Source organism: Drosophila tropicalis, unplaced genomic scaffold, assembly GCF_018151085.1.
Source record: "Drosophila tropicalis isolate 14030-0801.00 unplaced genomic scaffold, ASM1815108v1 contig_593, whole genome shotgun sequence".
Classification (NCBI taxonomy): domain Eukaryota; kingdom Metazoa; phylum Arthropoda; class Insecta; order Diptera; family Drosophilidae; genus Drosophila; species Drosophila tropicalis.
In genome coordinates, this window is record NW_027173070.1 from 1,368,752 (window position 1) to 1,388,451 (window position 19,700).

General features: G+C 41.0%; 5 protein-coding genes across 6 annotated transcripts in view; 4 read left to right on the plus strand and 1 right to left on the minus strand.

Moving 5' to 3' along the window:
- Positions 1 to 9,449, plus strand: part of mspo (M-spondin) — a 52,752-nt gene extending 43,303 nt beyond the window's left edge. The window contains exons 4-6 of the mRNA XM_068289491.1: positions 204 to 448; positions 7,277 to 7,720; positions 7,922 to 9,449. Coding sequence (XP_068145592.1) covers positions 204 to 448; positions 7,277 to 7,720; positions 7,922 to 7,940 — 708 coding nt within the window. The 3' untranslated portion in view covers positions 7,941 to 9,449. The remainder of the gene's footprint in view (positions 1 to 203; positions 449 to 7,276; positions 7,721 to 7,921) is intronic.
- LOC137576326 (uncharacterized) lies at positions 1,821 to 5,261 on the plus strand. Of its 2 annotated transcripts, none has more exons than XM_068289363.1 (2): positions 1,821 to 1,945; positions 2,017 to 5,261. In XM_068289363.1, the coding sequence occupies exon 2, from the start codon at positions 2,279 to 2,281 to the stop codon at positions 5,240 to 5,242; it is 2,964 nt and encodes a 987-aa protein (XP_068145464.1). In that variant the 5' UTR covers positions 1,821 to 1,945; positions 2,017 to 2,278; the 3' UTR covers positions 5,243 to 5,261. The 2 variants fall into 2 exon arrangements, with proteins under 2 accessions (XP_068145464.1, XP_068145465.1); XM_068289364.1 differs by having other exon boundaries at positions 1,822 to 1,945; positions 2,042 to 5,261.
- On the plus strand, positions 5,500 to 6,038 carry LOC137576327 (submaxillary gland androgen-regulated protein 3A). The gene has a single exon (XM_068289365.1). The coding sequence runs from the start codon at positions 5,518 to 5,520 to the stop codon at positions 5,899 to 5,901; it is 384 nt and encodes a 127-aa protein (XP_068145466.1). The 5' UTR covers positions 5,500 to 5,517; the 3' UTR covers positions 5,902 to 6,038.
- Positions 9,450 to 9,725: 276 nt separating the features above from the next.
- Targ (Tarag) lies at positions 9,726 to 13,333 on the minus strand. Its single transcript, XM_068290449.1, is given in 8 exon segments — positions 9,726 to 10,132; positions 10,186 to 10,660; positions 10,742 to 10,980; positions 10,983 to 11,369; positions 11,432 to 11,768; positions 11,836 to 12,131; positions 12,186 to 12,883; positions 12,976 to 13,333. Coding segments are annotated over 8 exon segments (2,724 nt in total). The 5' UTR covers positions 13,002 to 13,333; the 3' UTR covers positions 9,726 to 9,866.
- A 1,543-nt stretch (positions 13,334 to 14,876) lies between these two features.
- LOC137576651 (uncharacterized) lies at positions 14,877 to 16,751 on the plus strand. The gene has a single exon (XM_068289887.1). It carries the CDS (start codon positions 15,938 to 15,940, stop codon positions 16,643 to 16,645), a length of 708 nt encoding a protein of 235 aa, XP_068145988.1. The 5' UTR covers positions 14,877 to 15,937; the 3' UTR covers positions 16,646 to 16,751.
- Positions 16,752 to 19,700: the final 2,949 nt, after the last annotated feature.

The following is a 19,700-nucleotide window of genomic DNA, read 5'->3' on the forward strand; positions in this document are numbered from 1 at the left end:
ACCATATCTCTCTCTCTCTCTCTACATTCTGGTTGCTGTACCCTTAGCCACCCTCTCTGCCCCCCTCTCTCTGGCTCTGTAGGTACTATGTATATGCGGGGCACATAATCCCAGCAAATTAATATGCTGCACATGTGTCTGCATGAGAACAAACAATTCATTTTGTATTTCCTCTCTCTTTCACACACACACAATATTTGCAGCTAAAGGAATACGAACTTAGCGAGGTATTCAACATTGCTGAGGATGATCGCAAGTATGAAATGGTACAAACACAAACCCATCTGGATGCAGAGCACAATCATGTAGAGATGAACAATGAGCTCTCGGCCAGCATTGAAAGGGAGCGACAAACGGAACAACAGCAGCAACAACAACAACAACAACAACAATACAATGATGAGAGACAACGAATTCGTTCACAGCTGTTGGCCAAAATGAATCCCATGTAAGTAAAACCTGTGATAAGTACTCGGTATACAAAGCTGTAAAAATATTTTTTCAATTAAAAGGGGATAGAGAATAGTATTCCGACAGTGTGAGAATTAAATGTCGCTATGTCGTTTGATTCGACGACACTGAAATATATATAAATCTGTGACTGGTCTCCCCTTTTGTAGTAAGAAGCAATTCATAAAGGGCATGATTTTTTATATATTTTATTTTAAATGGTGTTTGCTCGTTAATAGAAACAAACTTAAACATTGTTAGATAGCAAAGACTTAAATAAAGAGGTAAGTGAATTTTATCTTTAAATGTGTCATAGTAAATGATTAATATAGTTTGGATGGGTAACTTTTTAGTTGGTTGCACTTTGGCAAATAGTTTTCAATTGAATGAAACTTTAAGTCACATGGCGTATACGTAATCAGGCTAATACCATACGCCGCCCTTTTTATCCTTTTATCCTCTTCTATCAGTCATCATCATCATCATCGTCGTCGTCGTCATCGTTGCTGTCCTCTTCTTCGTCAAAGTGCTTCAATTTGCCTTACTTAACATATGCGTAAAGTGTTTTCTTTACTCTTACCATTCAAGTCGAAACTACTTTTACTCACATTTAAAGCCATGTGAGCAATGCCTGAAGCGTAAGGAGACAGAAAGAAAGGGGGGAAAAAATAAGAAATCTAGACAAAGTGGAAGGCAGCAGCTTGCTGGTTGCGTGGCACACTTGAAAGCACATTACACCACTTTTAAGGTGAAAAAAAATAACACACACAAAAACAAAAACACGAGAAAATTGTACGAGAACACGTTCTAGGGATAAGGCTGCATCTTTAAAAAGCCTCTGCTGTTGGCCATCTTCTCGCATTTTCCCTTCCCCACTCCATTTCTCGGCACGAAACGAGAACGAGAACGAAAACTTCAACTTCAGTCAACGAGCAAAACTACAACTAATCCTGCCCTAGCCTGGGCTGATCTAGCTGGCAGTTGCCTCAGTTTCCATTCCCCCTCCACTTCCATTTTCGTGGCACTTTTTGGCTGCTGCTGCTGCCGGTGCTAGTGTTTTGTGGGAGTGGAAGTGGATTTTTGGCACCATTGGCACTAGTAACCTGCATACTTAATGACCAAGTCTACGTGTCTGAGTGCCAAAAGCCTTGAGTGTATGTATGTATGTGTTTGTATTTGCGTGTGGGCGTTGACTTTGGCTCTAGCCCAACACAAAAGGTCTGCCAAGCAAGTAACCATACAGAAGATAGATAGATAGATAGACAGAGAACTGCAAGTAATTACTATCTTATCACACAATACATACGTCATAGTGTGGAGGGAGGTGACTATAAAAGTAAAGCATTTGCCAGCAAGTGTATAAAGAGTTAACTGGACTCCATCGGAGTAGACAACAGCACTAAAATGTCCGGAGTACCACCAACATTTACTGTAATAGCAGGTGCTGCCTGCCATAATGAACGAAAACGACAGCAACAACAACGTACACAAAGCCGTAAGACCTTTTGGAATTCCTCATTCTATTAGTTATGTTTGCGATAAGAATCTATGCGAAAAAATACACAGTTTTTTTCTACTAATGACTTTACAGAAAAGAAGCAACCACAGAAGGCCACAGCAACGGAAACCAAATCAAATAGTTGCCTCATTAGTTAAGATATTAACATTAGCATTGGGCGGGCTCGCCTATCTTATCAGGGTAAAATATTTATAAGGATTTACCGGGCATGAAAATATATTTCCCATGACATAAACATTGACTATAAATTATTTGCTTTTGGCCAGACTGTAGTTTAGTTAAGCAAAGACAGCAGCAGCGGCTAGTACCATGAAAACGACTACAGTTGAGGAGACAAGTGTAGAGGAAACGATAGATATAACAACGACAAATGGTAGAACTATAGATGAAACGATTGATATAACCACAATTGACACGACGGCGGCACCAAGGCCAGCAAATCGAAGACAAAATGAAGAACTACTCGAAGAAACATTGGTGTTAGAGACCGATACGAAACAACTTCATCATCATCATAAGCACAATCATCATCATCATCGTAAACACCATAAATCGAATGAGAATGGTGAAGTGATTGAAGAGACTATAGTGCTTGAAACTCAGTCTGAGGAGAAACATCACCATCGTCACCATCATCATCATCATCATCATCAAAAGAAGGAGCAGGAAATTGTTGTGCAAGCACCTCCTCCACCACTGCCGCAATGTTCACCACCTTCATTGACACCCACCGAAGAACTCTCTGTGGATGTGGTTTGGGAGCCACAACAATCCTTTTGGATACAGCAACAAGTATCATCGCAGGCATCGCCCATTCCTCAAATTGCTGCTCCAGAATCACCAGCATCTTCAAGCACTTCCACAAATGACTTAACCGGCTTGGCATGGCAAGCAGAGTTTAATATTAACAATCCAGAAGCAAGCATTGACCAGGTTGATCTTGTTTTGGAAACTCCGCCACAAATTCAAGTAGAATCGGATCCTTATATAGGCGTAGAACAACGACCATTATCGAAAGTAAATGAAACGATTCAATTGCTGGAATCCCTTCAAGCATCTGTTGATTCGATGCCACCAATGAAATCTATGACAAAAGCAAGTGCACCGAGTTTGCTACAAACGGAAGTTATTTTAGAAACGGAGGAAATAACACCTTTACCGTCACCCACTATTCCCATAGAGCTACAACCCGAGTGGGATGAACCAACAGAAGTAATGGAAGAGAAGATTATAGTCGAGGCAGTGGAGCCATCACCAGTTAATTCAATACCCACAATATCAAAAGTTGAAGAAACTATAGAAATTCTGGAGGAGAGATCATCACCCACGCCACCGTCTGGGCCACTTCCAACAACAACGAAAGTGGAGGAAACCATAGAGATTCTCGAAGGTTTGGAGGAGTCTTCAACACCCACGCCAACAGTTAGTCCACCTCCAACAACATCGAAAGTGGAGGAAACTGTAGAGATTCTTGAGTCTCTAGAAGAGACTTCAACACCTGCGCCACCATCTGGACCCCTTGCCACCACAACCAAAGTGGAGGAAACTATAGAGATTCTCGAGTCTCTGGACGAGAGTTCAACACCTACGCCACCAGCCAGCCCTCTGCCACAAATTCAAGGCCAACGTACTTTATCGAAAGTTGAACAGAGAGTACTTCTACTGGAATCCCTTCAAGCATCTGCTTCTGTGGAAATACTTCCACCGAAACCAATAGTGCAATCGAGTTGGAGTTATAGTCGGCCAAATCTTGTGATTGAAACAGAAGTTGTACAGGAAGTAGAGCAAGACACACCATTAGCTTCACCAGAAATAGTGGAAACAGAGCTAATAGTAGAGTCATTAGAAACAACTCCTATTCCTACGCCTCCAGCTAGTCCTCCACCGCAAATTCCAGAGGAAATCGTGGAAACAGAAGTTATAGTCGAGCAACCATCAATATCAGAAGTAGACGAGACAATAGAACTTATAGAGACATTGGAGGAGAGTCCAATATCCACTCCACCAGCCAGTCCGCCGCCAGAAATCGAAATTCAAACGGCCTTCACTCAAGGTCTCGATCAACGGCCATTATCAAAGGTTGAGGAAACTATTCTAATGATGGAGACATTGCAGGCAACTGCAGGACCTGTTGCACCACCAAAACCCTTACCACAGAAATGGTTTAATCTGCCCTACACTAGGCCGAATCTTTTGGCAGAAACTGAAGTTATTCAAGAGGAGATAACCCCAATACCTTCTCCTGTTCCCAGTCGTACAGAGATAATAGAAACTGAAATTATTGTCGATTCGCTTGAACCCACTCCCACACCGACGCCACCGGCGAGCCCATTGCCTCAAGTTCAAGCTCCTGTTCAAGGAGGTTTCAATCAGCGATATTCTTTGGAAAGCATAGCTCTAACTGAAGATTCTGTGTATGCAACGCCCTTTAGTTCACCTTATTCCAGCCCTACGGGACAACAAATCATTGAGCAACCAGCAACAACAACAACAGAAATTGTGGAAACAGTATACGAAATAGATTCGGTTGAGGAATCGCCAGAGCCTACACCAACGCCCAGCCCAGTTCCTCTTCGTGCAGCACAATCCAGTTTCAATATGTCAATACCAAGACCAAGTTTTGTCCCTGCCGGAGTTGTCATCGAGTCCACTGCTACAGAAATCTTACCCGAAGAAGTCGTGGAAACGGAGCTAATCGTAGAATCAACTAGTCTGGACTCCACACCAATGCCAACGCCTTTGCCAAGTCCACCGCCGCAGCGTCAAGTGCCAACCACATTAAATTTAGGCCGACAATATCGTCCAATATCAAAAATAGAAGAAATGGTCTTAACTCGGGAGTCGCTTAATTCACAGAAATCCCTCGAAGAAACGGAAGTAATAGTAGAATCAGTGCAGACTTCTTCCACTGCCACTCCTATTCCGAGTCCCATTCCGCCCCCAGCTGTGCCAGCCGAAACTGTGGAAATAGTTGAAACTGTGGAAATTGTGGAAAAACCTGGACAACCAACAGAGGAAGTCGTGGAAGAAGAAATCATAGTTACCACAGAGAAAGAACGGTCCTCACAAGCAGCACCAGCCTCAGCCACTGAAATGGTTTTGGTTGGGGCTTTGGATACTGAAACGAACGATAAACTAGGCAAACGTTATTCAGTGAGTGCAGTGCTGGAAGAGAATGTCATTGAAGAACCACCACCATCTCAACCACCTCAACCACAGTTGGAGGACAAACACAGGAGATGTTGTTGCAAATGTCGCTGTGTCATTTCCTAACAAGAAGAAGTCGAGCGTTTCTATTTTTGAGAGGGATTTCCCTTCGGTCACTTCAGACTAGTGATTCAGTAGTCAAACAATTCATTTTTTATGTAGCTTTTCTTATCGAACTGTTTGTGGGGCTTAGGCCACAAAGTAGCCTATCTGCTATCTAATCAGACAAAAGCAAAATCACCGCAGCGATAACAAAACGTAATTGATAGTTAATTAGTTTTAAATACAATAAAAAAAAACAATGAAATAAAAAGATAGATAAGAAACAAGTCATAAACTGAATGACCACAAGGGTGAGACTCTTCACAGCGGTCAGTCACACAATATTCAAATCAAAAATGCCACCACCTGGACGTGGTTTCGGTCCCGGACCAGGACGTGGTTACGGTCCCAGCCCCGGTTATGGTCCTCCTCCTCCCCGGCCTGGCGTCAATATAGGTGTTAATATTGGCGGCCCGCCGCCACCGCCCATAGGCGTTGGCATTGGATTTGCCCCACCACCAGTTGTGATTGGAGCACCACCGCCAGTGATCATTGGAGCCCCGCCGCCGCCTGTTATAGTTGCACCACCACCCCGGCCAGCTGTTGTGGTGGGTGCTCAGCCAGCAGTTGCCACAGTTTATGCCCAACCACGTGAGGAAGTCTTTTGCTGCACAATTCTTTGACCCATGACCAAAATTTGAAAAGTTTATCTATATGTTTAGCGACTGAATGAATCAGAATATATAATCCTATAAGTACTTATAAAAAAAAAGTGTTTCAAACAAAAAAATGCTGAAAAATTAAACTACATGTGAATCAATGACTCTAGCCCTTTCTTTCAAATCAAAGGTATCAAAAAACTCCACTTAAAAGGATAGACGAAATGTTTGCTTGCTTCGCGAATCTATTCATCGGAATCTAACTACATAATATACACAACTTCTACGAAGATCTTCACTCCAGTCCTCATGCCAATTTGATATCCCGTTGTCGGTCTAAATAAATTGAATAATTCATACAAAACACTTACCACACCTTCAAAGTCTTTAAACATTTAAGTCTACCAATGCTTGGTAGATTTTCTCAGTAATTTGAGTCAATTTTTTTCAATATTAAAGACAGAAATTTCCAAGGAATATATTTTTTTCCTTCTTATTTTTGGAAGTTAGGCAAATGTAAGCAAATTGCGCATAAAATAACATTTACTTGATACATTTTGATGTGCTCATCTAATGGTAATTGCCGTAAACATGATCGAAGCAAATTGTCGCTAATAACTTCCATACACACACACACCCACACACACACATAGAGCACACACACTGGCACTCGCTCATATACACAGGCAGAGACTAAAGAGAAATAAGAAATTTCTTGTATGTACATAATTTCAATTTGTGAATTTTCTTCATTATTTTCTCCGTTTTTTTTTTTTTTTTTGTGTTTTGTTGCGAGGGGCTTTCACGTTCTTCCAATATTTTTGCCAATTTTCTTGGCTTTGCCTTTTGCTGCCGTTGTGCCTGCTTTTCCTGTTGCTTCTTCTCTTCTACTCTACCCTTGGTCTGGGCTGTGTTCTGCTCGTCTGCCTCTTGATTTTTTATTATTATTTGCGCGATTTTGCACGGCATACGCGCGGCATGTGTATGCAAATAAACGAAAGAACCGAAAAGGAGAAACTGCAGGAAACAAAACACGGATGTGCCACACGGAAGGAAGGACGGAAGGACGGTTGGACAGGCGGACGGAAGGAAGGAAACAGGCAGGCAGTCAGACCCACAGGAACATGTTGCCTTCACCAAGGCAAGGTGAAAAGCTGAAGGGAGACGGGGGATAGCAAGAGATGGGGGTAACTGCAAAAAGGCAAATTTAAATTGAAATTGTCTACAGCTGATGTGCTGAAATAACAAACGCTGAAAATTCAGTGTAAACGGGGCGTATGTGTAATAAGATTTCAGACTCCATGTAGCTGCAACATTGGGTACAGTCTCCGCCAAAAACAACAACCAGAAAGCGAAAAAACGTTAACTAATTACACAAAAATTTTTTCTTTCTTTCCAGCTACAACAACAGCCAACAGCAAGCACCTCAGGTGGTCAATGTGGTGCCAAAGAACGATAAACAAGCCCTTATGCAGAGCATTGCCAGCAGCTACAATAGACGTACTAGCAACTCGGCTGCTACCAATAATATCAACACAACCTTAATGGCATCCAATACGAAAATATCCTCCTCCTCCCTTATGGGCAACTTTTCCACTGCCAATTCATCGCAGCAACAACAACAACAGCGACGTAGAGCACAGCGGCGGCAACGGGACTGCCGTGTCAGCCATTGGTCGGAATGGACGGCCTGCAGCAAGACCTGCGGCATTGGGGAGATGCATCGATATCGCAAAGTCATCAAGCATGGTAAACGCGGCGGTCGGCCATGTCCGGCGTTGCAGCAATCGAAATGGTGCGGCACCGAGCGCAACTGTCACGGGCCGCAGAGCTATTTTAATTGGTAAGTAAAATGGATACCGGCTGGATGGAAGGACATTCAGATGGAGCCTGAAATGAATACGAATCTAATTTATACATCGAGCGTCTGCCATCTGGCGTCAAGTGTGGGAGAGGGGAAGCCAGATCTAGAGACAAATATTATACAATATGCATTTAATCAATCTCAATTTCATTCCCAATTTCCCCTTTCTCCAATTCTCAGGTCCGACTCTGATACATGAACGGGCGTGACGAGTATTGATGCCGATGCCATATATATATAATTTTAATTTAAGGCGTAAGAATTGCTTTGCACACACAAACACACACACACACACACAAATCACATCCGAAGAAGCTCAGTCCCCAAATGAGATTTTAATTTAAATTTAGATTACTATAAAAATGATATTGATTTTAAATATAAAAAGACGCATGCTAAAACAGGAAGTAAAAGAAAGGCAAAATGTGTGTTTATGAAATTGCATATGAAACAGAAGACTACTGACAATATTAAAAGAAGAAAACAAAAACAAAAGAAAAAAAGAAAACAAAGGAGAAAACATGACCACGAGGAAAATTCAAAAAAAGTTTACTCAAATATTTGGCTGACAAAACTCTAAAGAATTGAAAAATCAAGCAAAATGATACACACTTATTCCAATAATTTCACCCATTTTAGTTTTGAATATTGCTTTTCATTTTGCTTAAAAACTTTTCATTAAATGAATATGTAAAACAAACAACAGAAGAAGCAAGAGTAAAGGGAATCGCAGTTCCCTTCTATACCAAATCACAGTAGACGTACAAAAGTTAAGAGCATGCAAGTATAGTAAAAGCAAATCAAAGTATAATTAACAAGCGTGAACATTTGCATAACCAAACAAGGAATCCAGAAACCAAAAACCAAATAAAACACTTTAAACTATTATTACAAAACAAAAGTATATAAAAGGAGCTAGAAAAAAGGAGGAAAAGGAAAAAGTGTAATACAGCAATTAAGCTAACATTAGATGTAATTTAAGTTAATTAAACATTAATGGATTGCAAAAAAAAAGCCAGAACCTGCAAAAAACAACAACTACAACTGCAACCCCAAAAACAACAAAAGCATAAAGTCATCAACAATTCGATTTAAATCTAGATTAAAAGTACCTCTATATACACATAAATCCAAAATACAATTTCGGCAAATCGATCGATTTATACCCTTGCAGTCTGTCCGAATGGGAATTTTGAAAATAATTTGTAACTTCTTGAAAATTTCTTATTCTACTGATCATTACACTTTCAGTTAGATCCCACATTATACTCTGCAAGGGTTTCAACCGTAAAAGCAAATCCGAAATGAATTTCTAAATCTCAAACCACAACTAACAAAAAATCTCATTTCATTCATAATTTATACAACACACAGTTTGAAATATCAATGGAATAGAAGATTTATTCATTTGGCATTAAAAAGATAGGTATGTAAAAAAAAAAATAAGAAAGAACAACAAAAACAAACTATTTATGCAGCATTTCCTCTCCACACAATCACAAAAAACAAGGGCCGAAAATTGTGTCTAGAACGAAAGGGAGTTAAAAAGAGCAAATAAAATTAGTAATTAAAAGCAAGAAACACACTTACATATGTAATAAAACAAAATACAAATCGAATTGGATGTGCATAAGACATTTTTGTAAAATAAATCCCAAAAATCGAAACAAATAAAAAAACTATGCCATAGAGAAATGTAAGCCAAAAAGTATGCTACAATTTTTTAAATTCCTTTGGCATTGCGGGAATATCTCAGTAAGTATAGTTGATCGTTTTTTATTTATTAACAACTGTTTGAGAGAATATAAATGTAGATAATGCTTGGCTTAGGTGTTTAGTTATGATCTTAGCAAATGGCAAATTTTCTTTAACAACTTTTTAAGCGTCATTAAAATTTCATTTTCCTCATATCACATAGTAACTTTTAGCTTGATTTAACCTTTTGGTTATATATTTGTTTTTTAGAATGTCACAGGGACCTGAATCAAAAGAATCTTAAATCTTTATTAAAAAACAAATATACTTTTCACACGCTCTGTGGCCAGAGAAGTATTAGCAGATTAATTATCATTTTGAATTCGAATAATCACAAAAGCCACAGACAAATTAAAAGTGTTCGTTATCCTCAGTGTTTTCTGGGCAATTTTCTGTTTCGATACTTGACAACGGTGGGTAAAAGCAATTTTATTGCACCTGCCGACATGATGCAAACGCCAGCCAAGGCAAAAGCAGGTGTATAACTTTTAGTTTGATCCACTAACACGCCACCGATCGAAGTGCCAATAAATACACCCAGACCCATAGCCAGAGAAGTGAGACCAAAGGCATTTGTAAGATTCGATAGGCCCACATATCTAACATAGATGATGGCACGCAAGGTGGAATAAACAGCTAAGAATTTCAGAGTTGGGATTAATTGTTAAAATTTCAGTGCGAAAGCTCACCTGGTGCGACACCATAGCACAACCCGTATAGCATTTGAAACCAAATCGAATTTACCCCATAGAAAGCACTGATAAACACAGCAAAGCCGCCAAAAACCATGCCACTGCCACAAATGTAGTTGGTCCAGCTTTTAATTTTGAAAGCAACAAAACCACAAGCGATGCGTATTATGAAATTGCTGAGTCCAATACAGGGACCAATCAATGTACCATATTCAGCGGGAATATCCGCTCGAGCCTTGGAATATACAAAAGGAATATTGAAACCGATGGGATAGAGAAAGGCAGCCAATAACAGCAAACGAAACTCAAAGCTACTTAATAAATGGATGGCAAAGAGTCGACCAAAAGCTCGTTTAATTTTGCTGTGAAAACGATTATCCGGCATCTGTGGTGGATCAGCGGATCCCCGGCGGGAGCTTTCCTTAACCTCGTCATTGTGAATGTTATGCAGCCCATAGGCAGCCTGCTGGATCTGCAATGGGCAATAGAGAAGAGAAGTAACAATTTGCAGGGGTTTCTTTTCTTTCTAATTAATATCCAACAATTTACTCACATACTTTTCCGAGCCTACTAATTCTAGCTCTTTGCCGTCTAATTGCTCTATGTGATGTGGTTTCTCGTACTCAACGGGCCCAGTATAAAAGAGATCATCCTTTTCCAGTGGATCGGGACGTACAAGAAAATTTTTCTCTGAACGACTTGAAAGGCCTTTCGAAGATCTTGTCGTAGTGCTGTACCTCGGTTTTCGTGTACAACATGGTGAACAACGTAAAGCCCAATTTCTTTTTGATCAGATTCAGTTGGTGGTTCATATGGATCAATTTTAGTTGGAGACTTTCTTGGTTCCTCATCACGCAAGAAATTGTGTACATAGAAATTGCCGTAAAACTCATCTGAACTGGATGTATTATATTCACGGTGTACAATTCCGACTTGTGTTGGTGCCACCTCAACATAGGCCAAGGCAAAAAAAACGATGAGCAATATCAATAACACCTGAACACGTACTGCATTTCGCCATCCTACTTCCATAGCGAGGTATGTAAGCATTATAGGGATAACAACAATGCCAGCTCCAGCACCAGAACAGGAGAAGCCATTGGCCACTGGACGATATCGTTCGAAATAATAGCCAATGACCAACTGTGAGCTGACCCAAATCATACTCAAGCCAGGACCACCTGCAGAAACTGCAGTGTTTGTAGGTCAAGATCCGAAATAAAATAAAGTGTGGGCAACTTACCAATAAGACCATAGAAAAAAATCATCATCCAAAAGTTTGTACTGAAACTGGCTATAAGAATGGCAAGGGCAGACACAAAAACACCCAACAATGCCACCGGTCGAAATCCCCAGCTATTGATCAGAGCACTTGAGAAGGCCCCGCCAATGAAATAACAACCGATCTGAACACTGGCCACCAAAGCAATCAGACCCATGGACACGTCAAACTCTCTGCTCATGTAGGGCAAAATAATGCCGATTGAGAATAAAATACCATCGACAATTAGTTGGGCAAGGAAACTCAAGACTACGATGACCCAACCAAAGCCACCATCTGGTGGTATCACCATGTAGATCTAACAACACAAGAAAAGAAAAGAATTAGACACTTAGCCACTGACATCGGCTGACCCACTCACTTACAAAGGCTCTTCCCGAGAGTAACGAAAAGCCACCCATTCCATGATCGGTTAGATGGGGATCCTCATTTTGTGGATACAAACGATTGCCCGTGTCACTGCTAGTATACATGTCCGTAGTGGAACCGCGTAATAATCCAAAATTGGGCGATGTCTCACCTGAAAGTGGAATTTCTGATTCTGCATATTGAGAGGGTGTCGCCTGCTCACTGATAATAGTCACTCGGTTACTACGAGCACTACCAATGGCCCAATCATCAAATGAATCATCTGAATCGATAGGAGCCACTCGATTGGGTCCTATAATGAAAATTTGTTACTTTTCCGTCTATTATTTAGCTTGACGGATCTTACTTTTCTTGTAAATCTTTGTCACCTTTGTGGTCAATGGTTCATACTCATCAAGATCATAATCCATTGTACTACTCTCATACCCTCTACGTTCGAGTTCATCTTCAATTTCACTTTCAGGGAGAGTTGCCACAGTGGGAACACTATTGAAAGCTGTTAGTGGAGGAACTACTGCTGAAGAGATGGATTCTCCTGGGTCAGAGGCAGGTCTTTGACTTCTTTTGCGTCTTAATTTCGGCGGATTAGTTCCAGCATCGACTAGTTTGGGTGGCGCTGAGACTAATATAAGGCGTGCTGGCTGTTCTTGATTTACTCTAGCTTCGTCAATAGATTTGGAAACCTCTGAAGCCTCCTCATTTTCCTTTGCTTCCCGTTTATCTGCTACTTTTTTGGGTCGCTGGTTGCTTACACTTGGATCTTCTACGCGGCTGGATGTGGCGGCTTCTTTTTTTCGCCGTCTTTGCCTTGGTATGGGATCAGTCTCCATGGTAGCATCGATCGTTTCTGGTAGCCTGGTCATTGTAGCTACCTCTGAGCGCCATAGCTCTGCCAGCCTATTGTCATTTGGAGTTGCTTGAGGAGATGGAGATGGATGAAGCTCCACTTCCCATTCATCATCGTTTGCTGGAGTCTGGAGACTCAATGTATTGGTCGGCGTCCTTTTATTCTTGTCCTTCTCTTCTCTTGGGGGTGGCTTTTCACTGCGTGTTGGGATCGTGGATGGGAGGGGCAGGTGAATGGTCGTGGAATGACGTAGAAGCTAAGTAGTTGGCTAACTCACACACAAACTCACCTACCCTGGTTACGTTTTCTGCTCATTTTTCGGGTCTAGTGCAGCATTTTCCTGACATTTTTCACAAATCTCTCTGGGTCTTTCTCTCTCTCTCTCAGTGTGTAGGTGTATCTGAGTGTGTGTGTGTGTGTTTGTGTCTACCAAATCCAATCCGAGTCTTAATGTCAATGGCTGAGCGTGAACTTTTCACAGTTGCTGCAGCTCTTTAGATGAAGGGTGGGCGGAGGGAAGCCCAACAGAGGAAGTCAACGTCTACGTGCTTGTTCTGATATGAGAAATTCCTGGTTGGGTTTGCGTTTGCGAAAAACCGCGTACTCTTGACGAGGATATAGAGACGGTTCCTTTTGGCTGTCGCCAAAAAAAACCCAAATGCTGTCATGGCTGCCAAGGCACGCGTGACAGACAGTATCTCCCTCTCTCTCTCTCTCTCTGTCTTTCCTTTCGCTTCGCTTTCAACTTCTAACAGTTACTTTTTGGCCCCCAAAAACCCAACCCCAGCTGCCTGTTTATTTTGGGTCCAAAACAAAATTGCATCAGTGCAATTTCATTGATTGCAAGTAAATGAAATCATTCGCAGTGGGAGCTGCTACTGGTAACTGGCCAAAGTGCATTTTCTCCTTTAAAGCCAACCACTCGGTCCATTCCATTAAGAGAGAGTTATTTAATTTTGTCAGCCATGAGTGAATGAAGAGTCGAAAGAATGTTTCACTTTAAAGCGCAAAATTTTCAACATCTCTTTGAATATGATGAACTTTGTGCGAAAATTCGTGAAACAATCATCCGATTTTCAGCAACTCGAGTAGTGAAAGTAGTAGGCCAAGTGGCTACCCCTCTCTCACCCTCGAGAAAAGTTGTTGGTCAACAATAAAGAACAAACAAATTGCACTAATTAATTAGCCAGAATTCTGGTCCTGTTCCTGTCTGTGTATACCTCTTCTTCAGAATTCGTTGAGCGTTTTACTAGGCGTTCAGTTGGACTACTTTCTCTTCTTTCCTCACTCTCGCTGAGTGCTTCTTTTTTTGGCCTTTGGAGTGCAACGGCAATTTGCCATGGTTTCCCCCCTCTTCTGTTCGAAACGAAAAAGTCTATGCGGAAATTGTTTTTTGTGTTTGTTGTTTTTGGTTTTTTCAAAAGGTTCGTCCGTACGTGAGGGTTCAGTTTGGTTTCTTTTTTTTTGCCATTTTTTCAACTAGCATCGCTGGAGGATTGGGAATCGGGGCTTGGAATTGCCTTGAAATCGAAACGGGCAAAAGATTGCGCTGCCAAATTGTTAACAGCAATTGACCCAATTTTATGGGCCTCGCACTCATGCATACAGCAGCCAGCAGAATCAGCGGGAATAAAAAAAAACCTTGGCGTAAAAGCGAAAACGTTGGCGCACAACGCGGCGTATACTTATTGGATTGGTTTTTTTTCCCTGTTTTCCTTGTTGTTTTTTTTTTTTTTTTGGAATGGCTTTTGTTTGTTTGGCAGCAACAAAAAATGCATGAGCTTGTTGCAGAGCCTCAACGATTTTTATGTTTCTCGCGTTTTTATTGTTTTGGCAAAACCAATGTGCTAGGGTGCGAGCGGGGGGCAAAGCAACGAAGCATATGTACACTGCCAAATGTGTATTGTGAATTAAGTGGGCCATGATTCTAAACAACGAGTTAACATAGAAGAATCTCATTACACTTTTCATAAATCTGTTTTCATTTTCGAATTTTTTTTATTAAGTGAAATGTCAATTATTATACTTTCCGAAAATAAATGCTCAGGGGTTTGGTTTTATCGATTTATCTCAGCGATGCATTGTGGTTCGAAATCGTTATTAAACCCAATATATAATTAATGGACTTCCATTCCTAAGGAAGAAATTTCGATTCTTCACCCAGTCAACCATGAGAATTATTTAAGTGGCGATAACATTTTTTAGTCGACTTGGTATCAAAAATTCAAACAAAATTCTCTATAATTCGGCTCCACTGGCAAAATTTCTTCTTTTTAAAATAACAAAATGTCGAAACTTTCAATCCAACCAACCATGATAAAATGGAGCCAAAAAGTGGTCTCTATATGCAGCTTTGTTCGCTGCAGCAGTAGCCATTCATCAAACACCTGGACATCCTGCCCCAAATTAAGAGAAATGAAGGGAAACCCACCAGTTTGCCGCTCACTAGATTTGATGAAGCCAAAATTCTTTAAGGCCCCACCCAACTGTGAATCGGATAAAGAATTATCGAAATTGAATCGTAAGATATTGGGTATTCCACGCTGTAATCCAACATTCGTATTGGATAAGGATTGTAACGCCGAACGCCGACGCCGCATGGATACGCTCTACTATAAGCCAAGTCGCAGTTTGGATCGTGAGTTTGATAAATACTGGGTCGAGTGCGTCTATCAGAAGCGTCCGAAACGCCGTTGCGACACAAAGCCAGTAGAGTTTTGTCGCCGTGGACCAAGGACACCTACCTGCGTTTGCCTGGGCAAAGCATCCAAATGTAAAGTTCTCCTTAAAATGGCATGCACGAAGCTGAATGAAGTGAGTACCACAGCCTCCGATCAATGCATAAAGTATCCACTTTGCGAGTGCCCCAAAGCTTCCAAGAACACTCGATGTCGCTTGTTACCGAAGCCCGGGAAATGCCGCCGGCGTTTGACACGTTACCCATCGTTCTCCGAGTGCCTTCATGACCCTCTCTCCCCTGTCAAACTAAATGAATGCAAATGTCTACAAAGTGGCTCACTGTGTGAATTATGGAGAGCATACAAAAACTTCCGTAAACCATGCTAAAACGGAGTAGGCTATGATTTCTACTGTCAAAAGCTGCCGACAATATAAGTATGCTGGGGCCTAGGCATTATTCACTTCCAGGTTAACATCTCGAGAGTTGAGACGTGTAGAAAGCGTTCGGTTCATCCAACAATTTTTTGGTCTTATTTTTTTTTAATTGACAAAATTTTTTAGTAACAAAAAATATGGTGCTCAGTCGTTGTTCACTGCGTACCGCCCCTCTGCTGGCTCCATACCGTCAAAAGCTAGTGCAAAGCAGGAATATCACCACAGAGGAGAAGTTGCGCATGCGCTACTCGCGTCTAAAGCAAGCCAAGGAGTTGAAGGTCCCCTGCTACTTGTCCGTGCGGCGCAGCGAATACAAATGTGGCCAAGTCACTGATGACAACTGCGATGAGGATCCTTGCGGCGGGGATTCGTTGCCTCTGGACTTCGCCCACTATAGGCCAACCAATAAGGAATGTCGTTGCTATCAGCGTACGTGGTGCGAATCCATTCCGATTCCACGACCTGTACATCTGCCATTTAAGAAAATCTACCCGGAACGCAAGCGACGTGATCCCAAGAAACATGCTAATAAAAATTTGACGGCCTGCAATCCCGCCGATATTGAGGAAAAGCCACGGACAAAAGCACCTTTACCAAAGCTCTTTGATGTCTGCGGAGTTCCTTTGCCCTGCTGCAAGGTGGCAGCACCCGGTTGCAAGGAGGCGCGAAAGGATCCAACATGTGCCATTAGACGCCCACCGTCTTGCTGTGTGAAGCGAAGCACCAAGTATCCGAGCTTCTCGGAATGCCGAAAAGATCTTGGTCCACCGCATCCCATCTGTGAGTGCAACAAGAAGCCGAGCATCTGCGAAATGTGGACTCATTTCAGGAACAAACGATCCTAGTTACTTACAACTAGTAGATGATTTCAAATTTCGAAAGGAACCGACGCTTGAAATTCATTTTTTTGGACGAAACAGACTAGGAAATAAATAGAAAATTCATTTTGAATGAAGTGTATAACATTTGATAAGGCCCTGACAAATTTCGCTGGTGGATAATTTACTAGATATGATTTATAGTTCAGTGTACAATTAGTTTTCTTAGACTGCCGCGCATACTCTCTCGCTGATGACATAATTATTTGAGAAAGCTGCTTGAGTCGTCAAAGAGAGAGAGAGAGAGAGAGACAGCCTGCTACAGAGGTTATAAGAAGTTGTATTTAAGCTGAAAGGTAAATTTTCCGAAATTAATTTTCAACCGTAAATACAGCATACAAACTTGTGGACTCAGCTCTATCGATACGTCCATATCACAATCTAGGTTCTACTTTAGAACTGTCTTCGGCTCTTAAGCTGCTTTTCGGCGGAGAAGGTTTTGCACTGCTATACCTGCGCCAAAAACACCAACAGTTCAACGCAGTTCCGATCATCAAAAGCACGAATCCTACAGAAAGGAAAGCCAATAGTTTCCTGTTAATAGTTACGGTGATTTTCTTAATGTGATCACTGTTGATGTCAGTTAACCGGCGTAGAAATTCTGTTCCTTGCCAATAGTGTTTCGTTCAAGTGATCAGGGTCCATGGTGGCTTCGAGGTTCTGTATGATTTTATTTACTTGGTCAACTCATTTATTTGCATCTTGGTTTGATAGTTTATCTCCCTTGGATCAATTGTGCTTCGATTATCCTTGATTGTTCGATGTCGTAATAATCTGGTTTGCCAGTAATTACCTTCAGAGCTGACCCAAGCTTCTGTCCGTTCTAAGATGGCCATTTAATATGGACAACAGGGTTTCTAAGTGATCGCAATCAGCAGTGTCAGTGAAAATCGATTAGACAGTTTCTTTGTTTCTTCAATAATGTCGTAATATTTAGTGATGTTAATTGTATGCCTTAGGTAGCTAGTGGTGTCCCAACTAGTGGGTACAACTACCTCTCCTTCAATTATCGGAATCTACTTTGCCCTTTTTGAAAAAAGAAAAAAAGCAATACATTGTATGTTTATAAAATTCACAATACTTAAGGAGAAAAAGCTAATACCAATTTATTTAGCATACCATCACGAATTTCATCCGTCTGTTAGTCGCAAAGTAAACTGTTAAATGTTTTATTTTCGTATAGACTAAATCGAATGCCTCAATTAAATTCGCTCATTATTTGATTACAGTGTTCTTCTCTATATGTTAGGAACTAGTTATTGATTTGTGGTATCTAGAATGATATCCAATTACCCATCCATAATTTGATAAAACTATTGAACAATGCAGGAGAGAGAGAGACCCATGGCACATAGAAAAACCATCAAACTCAAGCATTTTGTTCATTAGAATTAAGAGCTTACATAGGCGTAAAGGGTATTGAAACTTCGGTTAGTTCGCCATTTAGATCATTTTTTCCTATTTCCTATTTCTTTTTAGTTTTTTTTTTTTTGTTTGTTTTGTTGAAGTGGCTAGTGGAATGGTAATTCCTAAAAGGGATTTGCATGCCGCTGAGATGTTTATCGCAAATTGTTGCGACGACTACAACGAAAAGGATGAGGATGCGGATGGGGATGAGAATGAGGAGTGAAATGTCGACGATGTTGTCGTCTGGCGGCGCACAAATGTCAACAGCACAAAGCTCTGACGTTTACATTGAAAGTCACTTTGGGTGCACAGACGACGTATAGGGACGACGACGACGTCGACGACAACAACTGCAACAGGACGATGGGGGATAGGCTAATGAAAAGAGAAATCAAAATGCAATGCATTTTTATTTAAATGCAAATGTTTAGCTTAGAATTCCAAAGCAAAATCTAAAAAAAACCCACCTTCAAAAAGGCAAAAGTGTTAATTGTAGGAACTGCCATTGACAGTGGCTTGTGTAAAAAAGGAGGTGAAGTTGGTGGTGGAGGCAGCTGAAAATTTGCCAAACATTTGTCCTTGTTGTTGTTGTTGCTGCTGTTGACTGTTGTTTGTGCCAAAGTATGCCCTAGAGTGACATTTTGCACAAATGAAATGTGTATGGGGCCTGAAAAGTTGTCTATTTCTGTGCCCAAACAAATAATTTTATTATAAAAGTTCTCTTTCCTTTATTTTTTTCTCGTATGAATGTTTGTTTGTTGGTTTGTGGTTTGTTGAGTAATAGATACGATATATGTGTGTGTGTGTGAGTGGGTGTGTCTACCAGGAAGCGGATTGAGTTAGAGGAAGGTAAAGTAAGAAATATGTCACATGATTTGCCCACAAGCACCATAAACCAAAATACAAGGAATTCGACTTTTTACATATCCTGGAAAACATTAGCAACTCATGGAATGAAGATCTCAATTCTTAATGTTTATCATCCGACACTTTTATCTTCCTAAGCCTCTTGTTATTTTGGTGCAATTGACCAGAGTCCTGTTGCCTGTTTGCCTTATATAGACCCTTGTTTAACTTGCATTCAGATGGGAGACTATAATGAGGTTTTACGACGATACAGTTCTGTCCTCTACCTGGGTTGGATTAAAAGCTTTTTTGTGGTTTGTGTAGAGGGAGGTTTTAGTGTCATGAAGAATTGCCAGCTTAAATGCATACACTACCATAGTCAGGACACTTTCTGCAAAGAGGCCTCTGGCTAAAAGAGTGTACACACACAAATTTAGTTATGGTCAAACAAAAAGTTGGGCACCTAACTTTGTTTTTTCGGTTTCCACAGCTATAGCTTGGCCAATTAGTTAGTTAGTCTTCGCTGTTGGCCTTAATTACACGTGCAATTTTAATGCATATATAGTGTACATTCACTTTCCTCTCCATTCGCTGGGCAATGCTCTTTCATTTGTTGCTATTCTCGGTTGCCCTTTAAGCTCATGTCCTTCTGCAGCACCCACCACATAACCATAAACGTAAAATGCCACAAGAATTTTTGCACATTTGTATTTTTGCGTCCTCGTCCTACACTTTACCCACTTTGGGTCGAAGGGTGTGGAGTGGGCAG

Bases quoted from the DNA above. Each gene is read 5' to 3' on its own strand.
- LOC137576327 (XM_068289365.1), top strand. From the start codon at position 5,518: ATGACCACAAGGGTGAGACTCTTCACAGCGGTCAGTCACACAATATTC.
- LOC137576326 (XM_068289363.1), top strand. From the start codon at position 2,279: ATGAAAACGACTACAGTTGAGGAGACAAGTGTAGAGGAAACGATAGAT.
- LOC137576651 (XM_068289887.1), top strand. From the start codon at position 15,938: ATGGTGCTCAGTCGTTGTTCACTGCGTACCGCCCCTCTGCTGGCTCCA.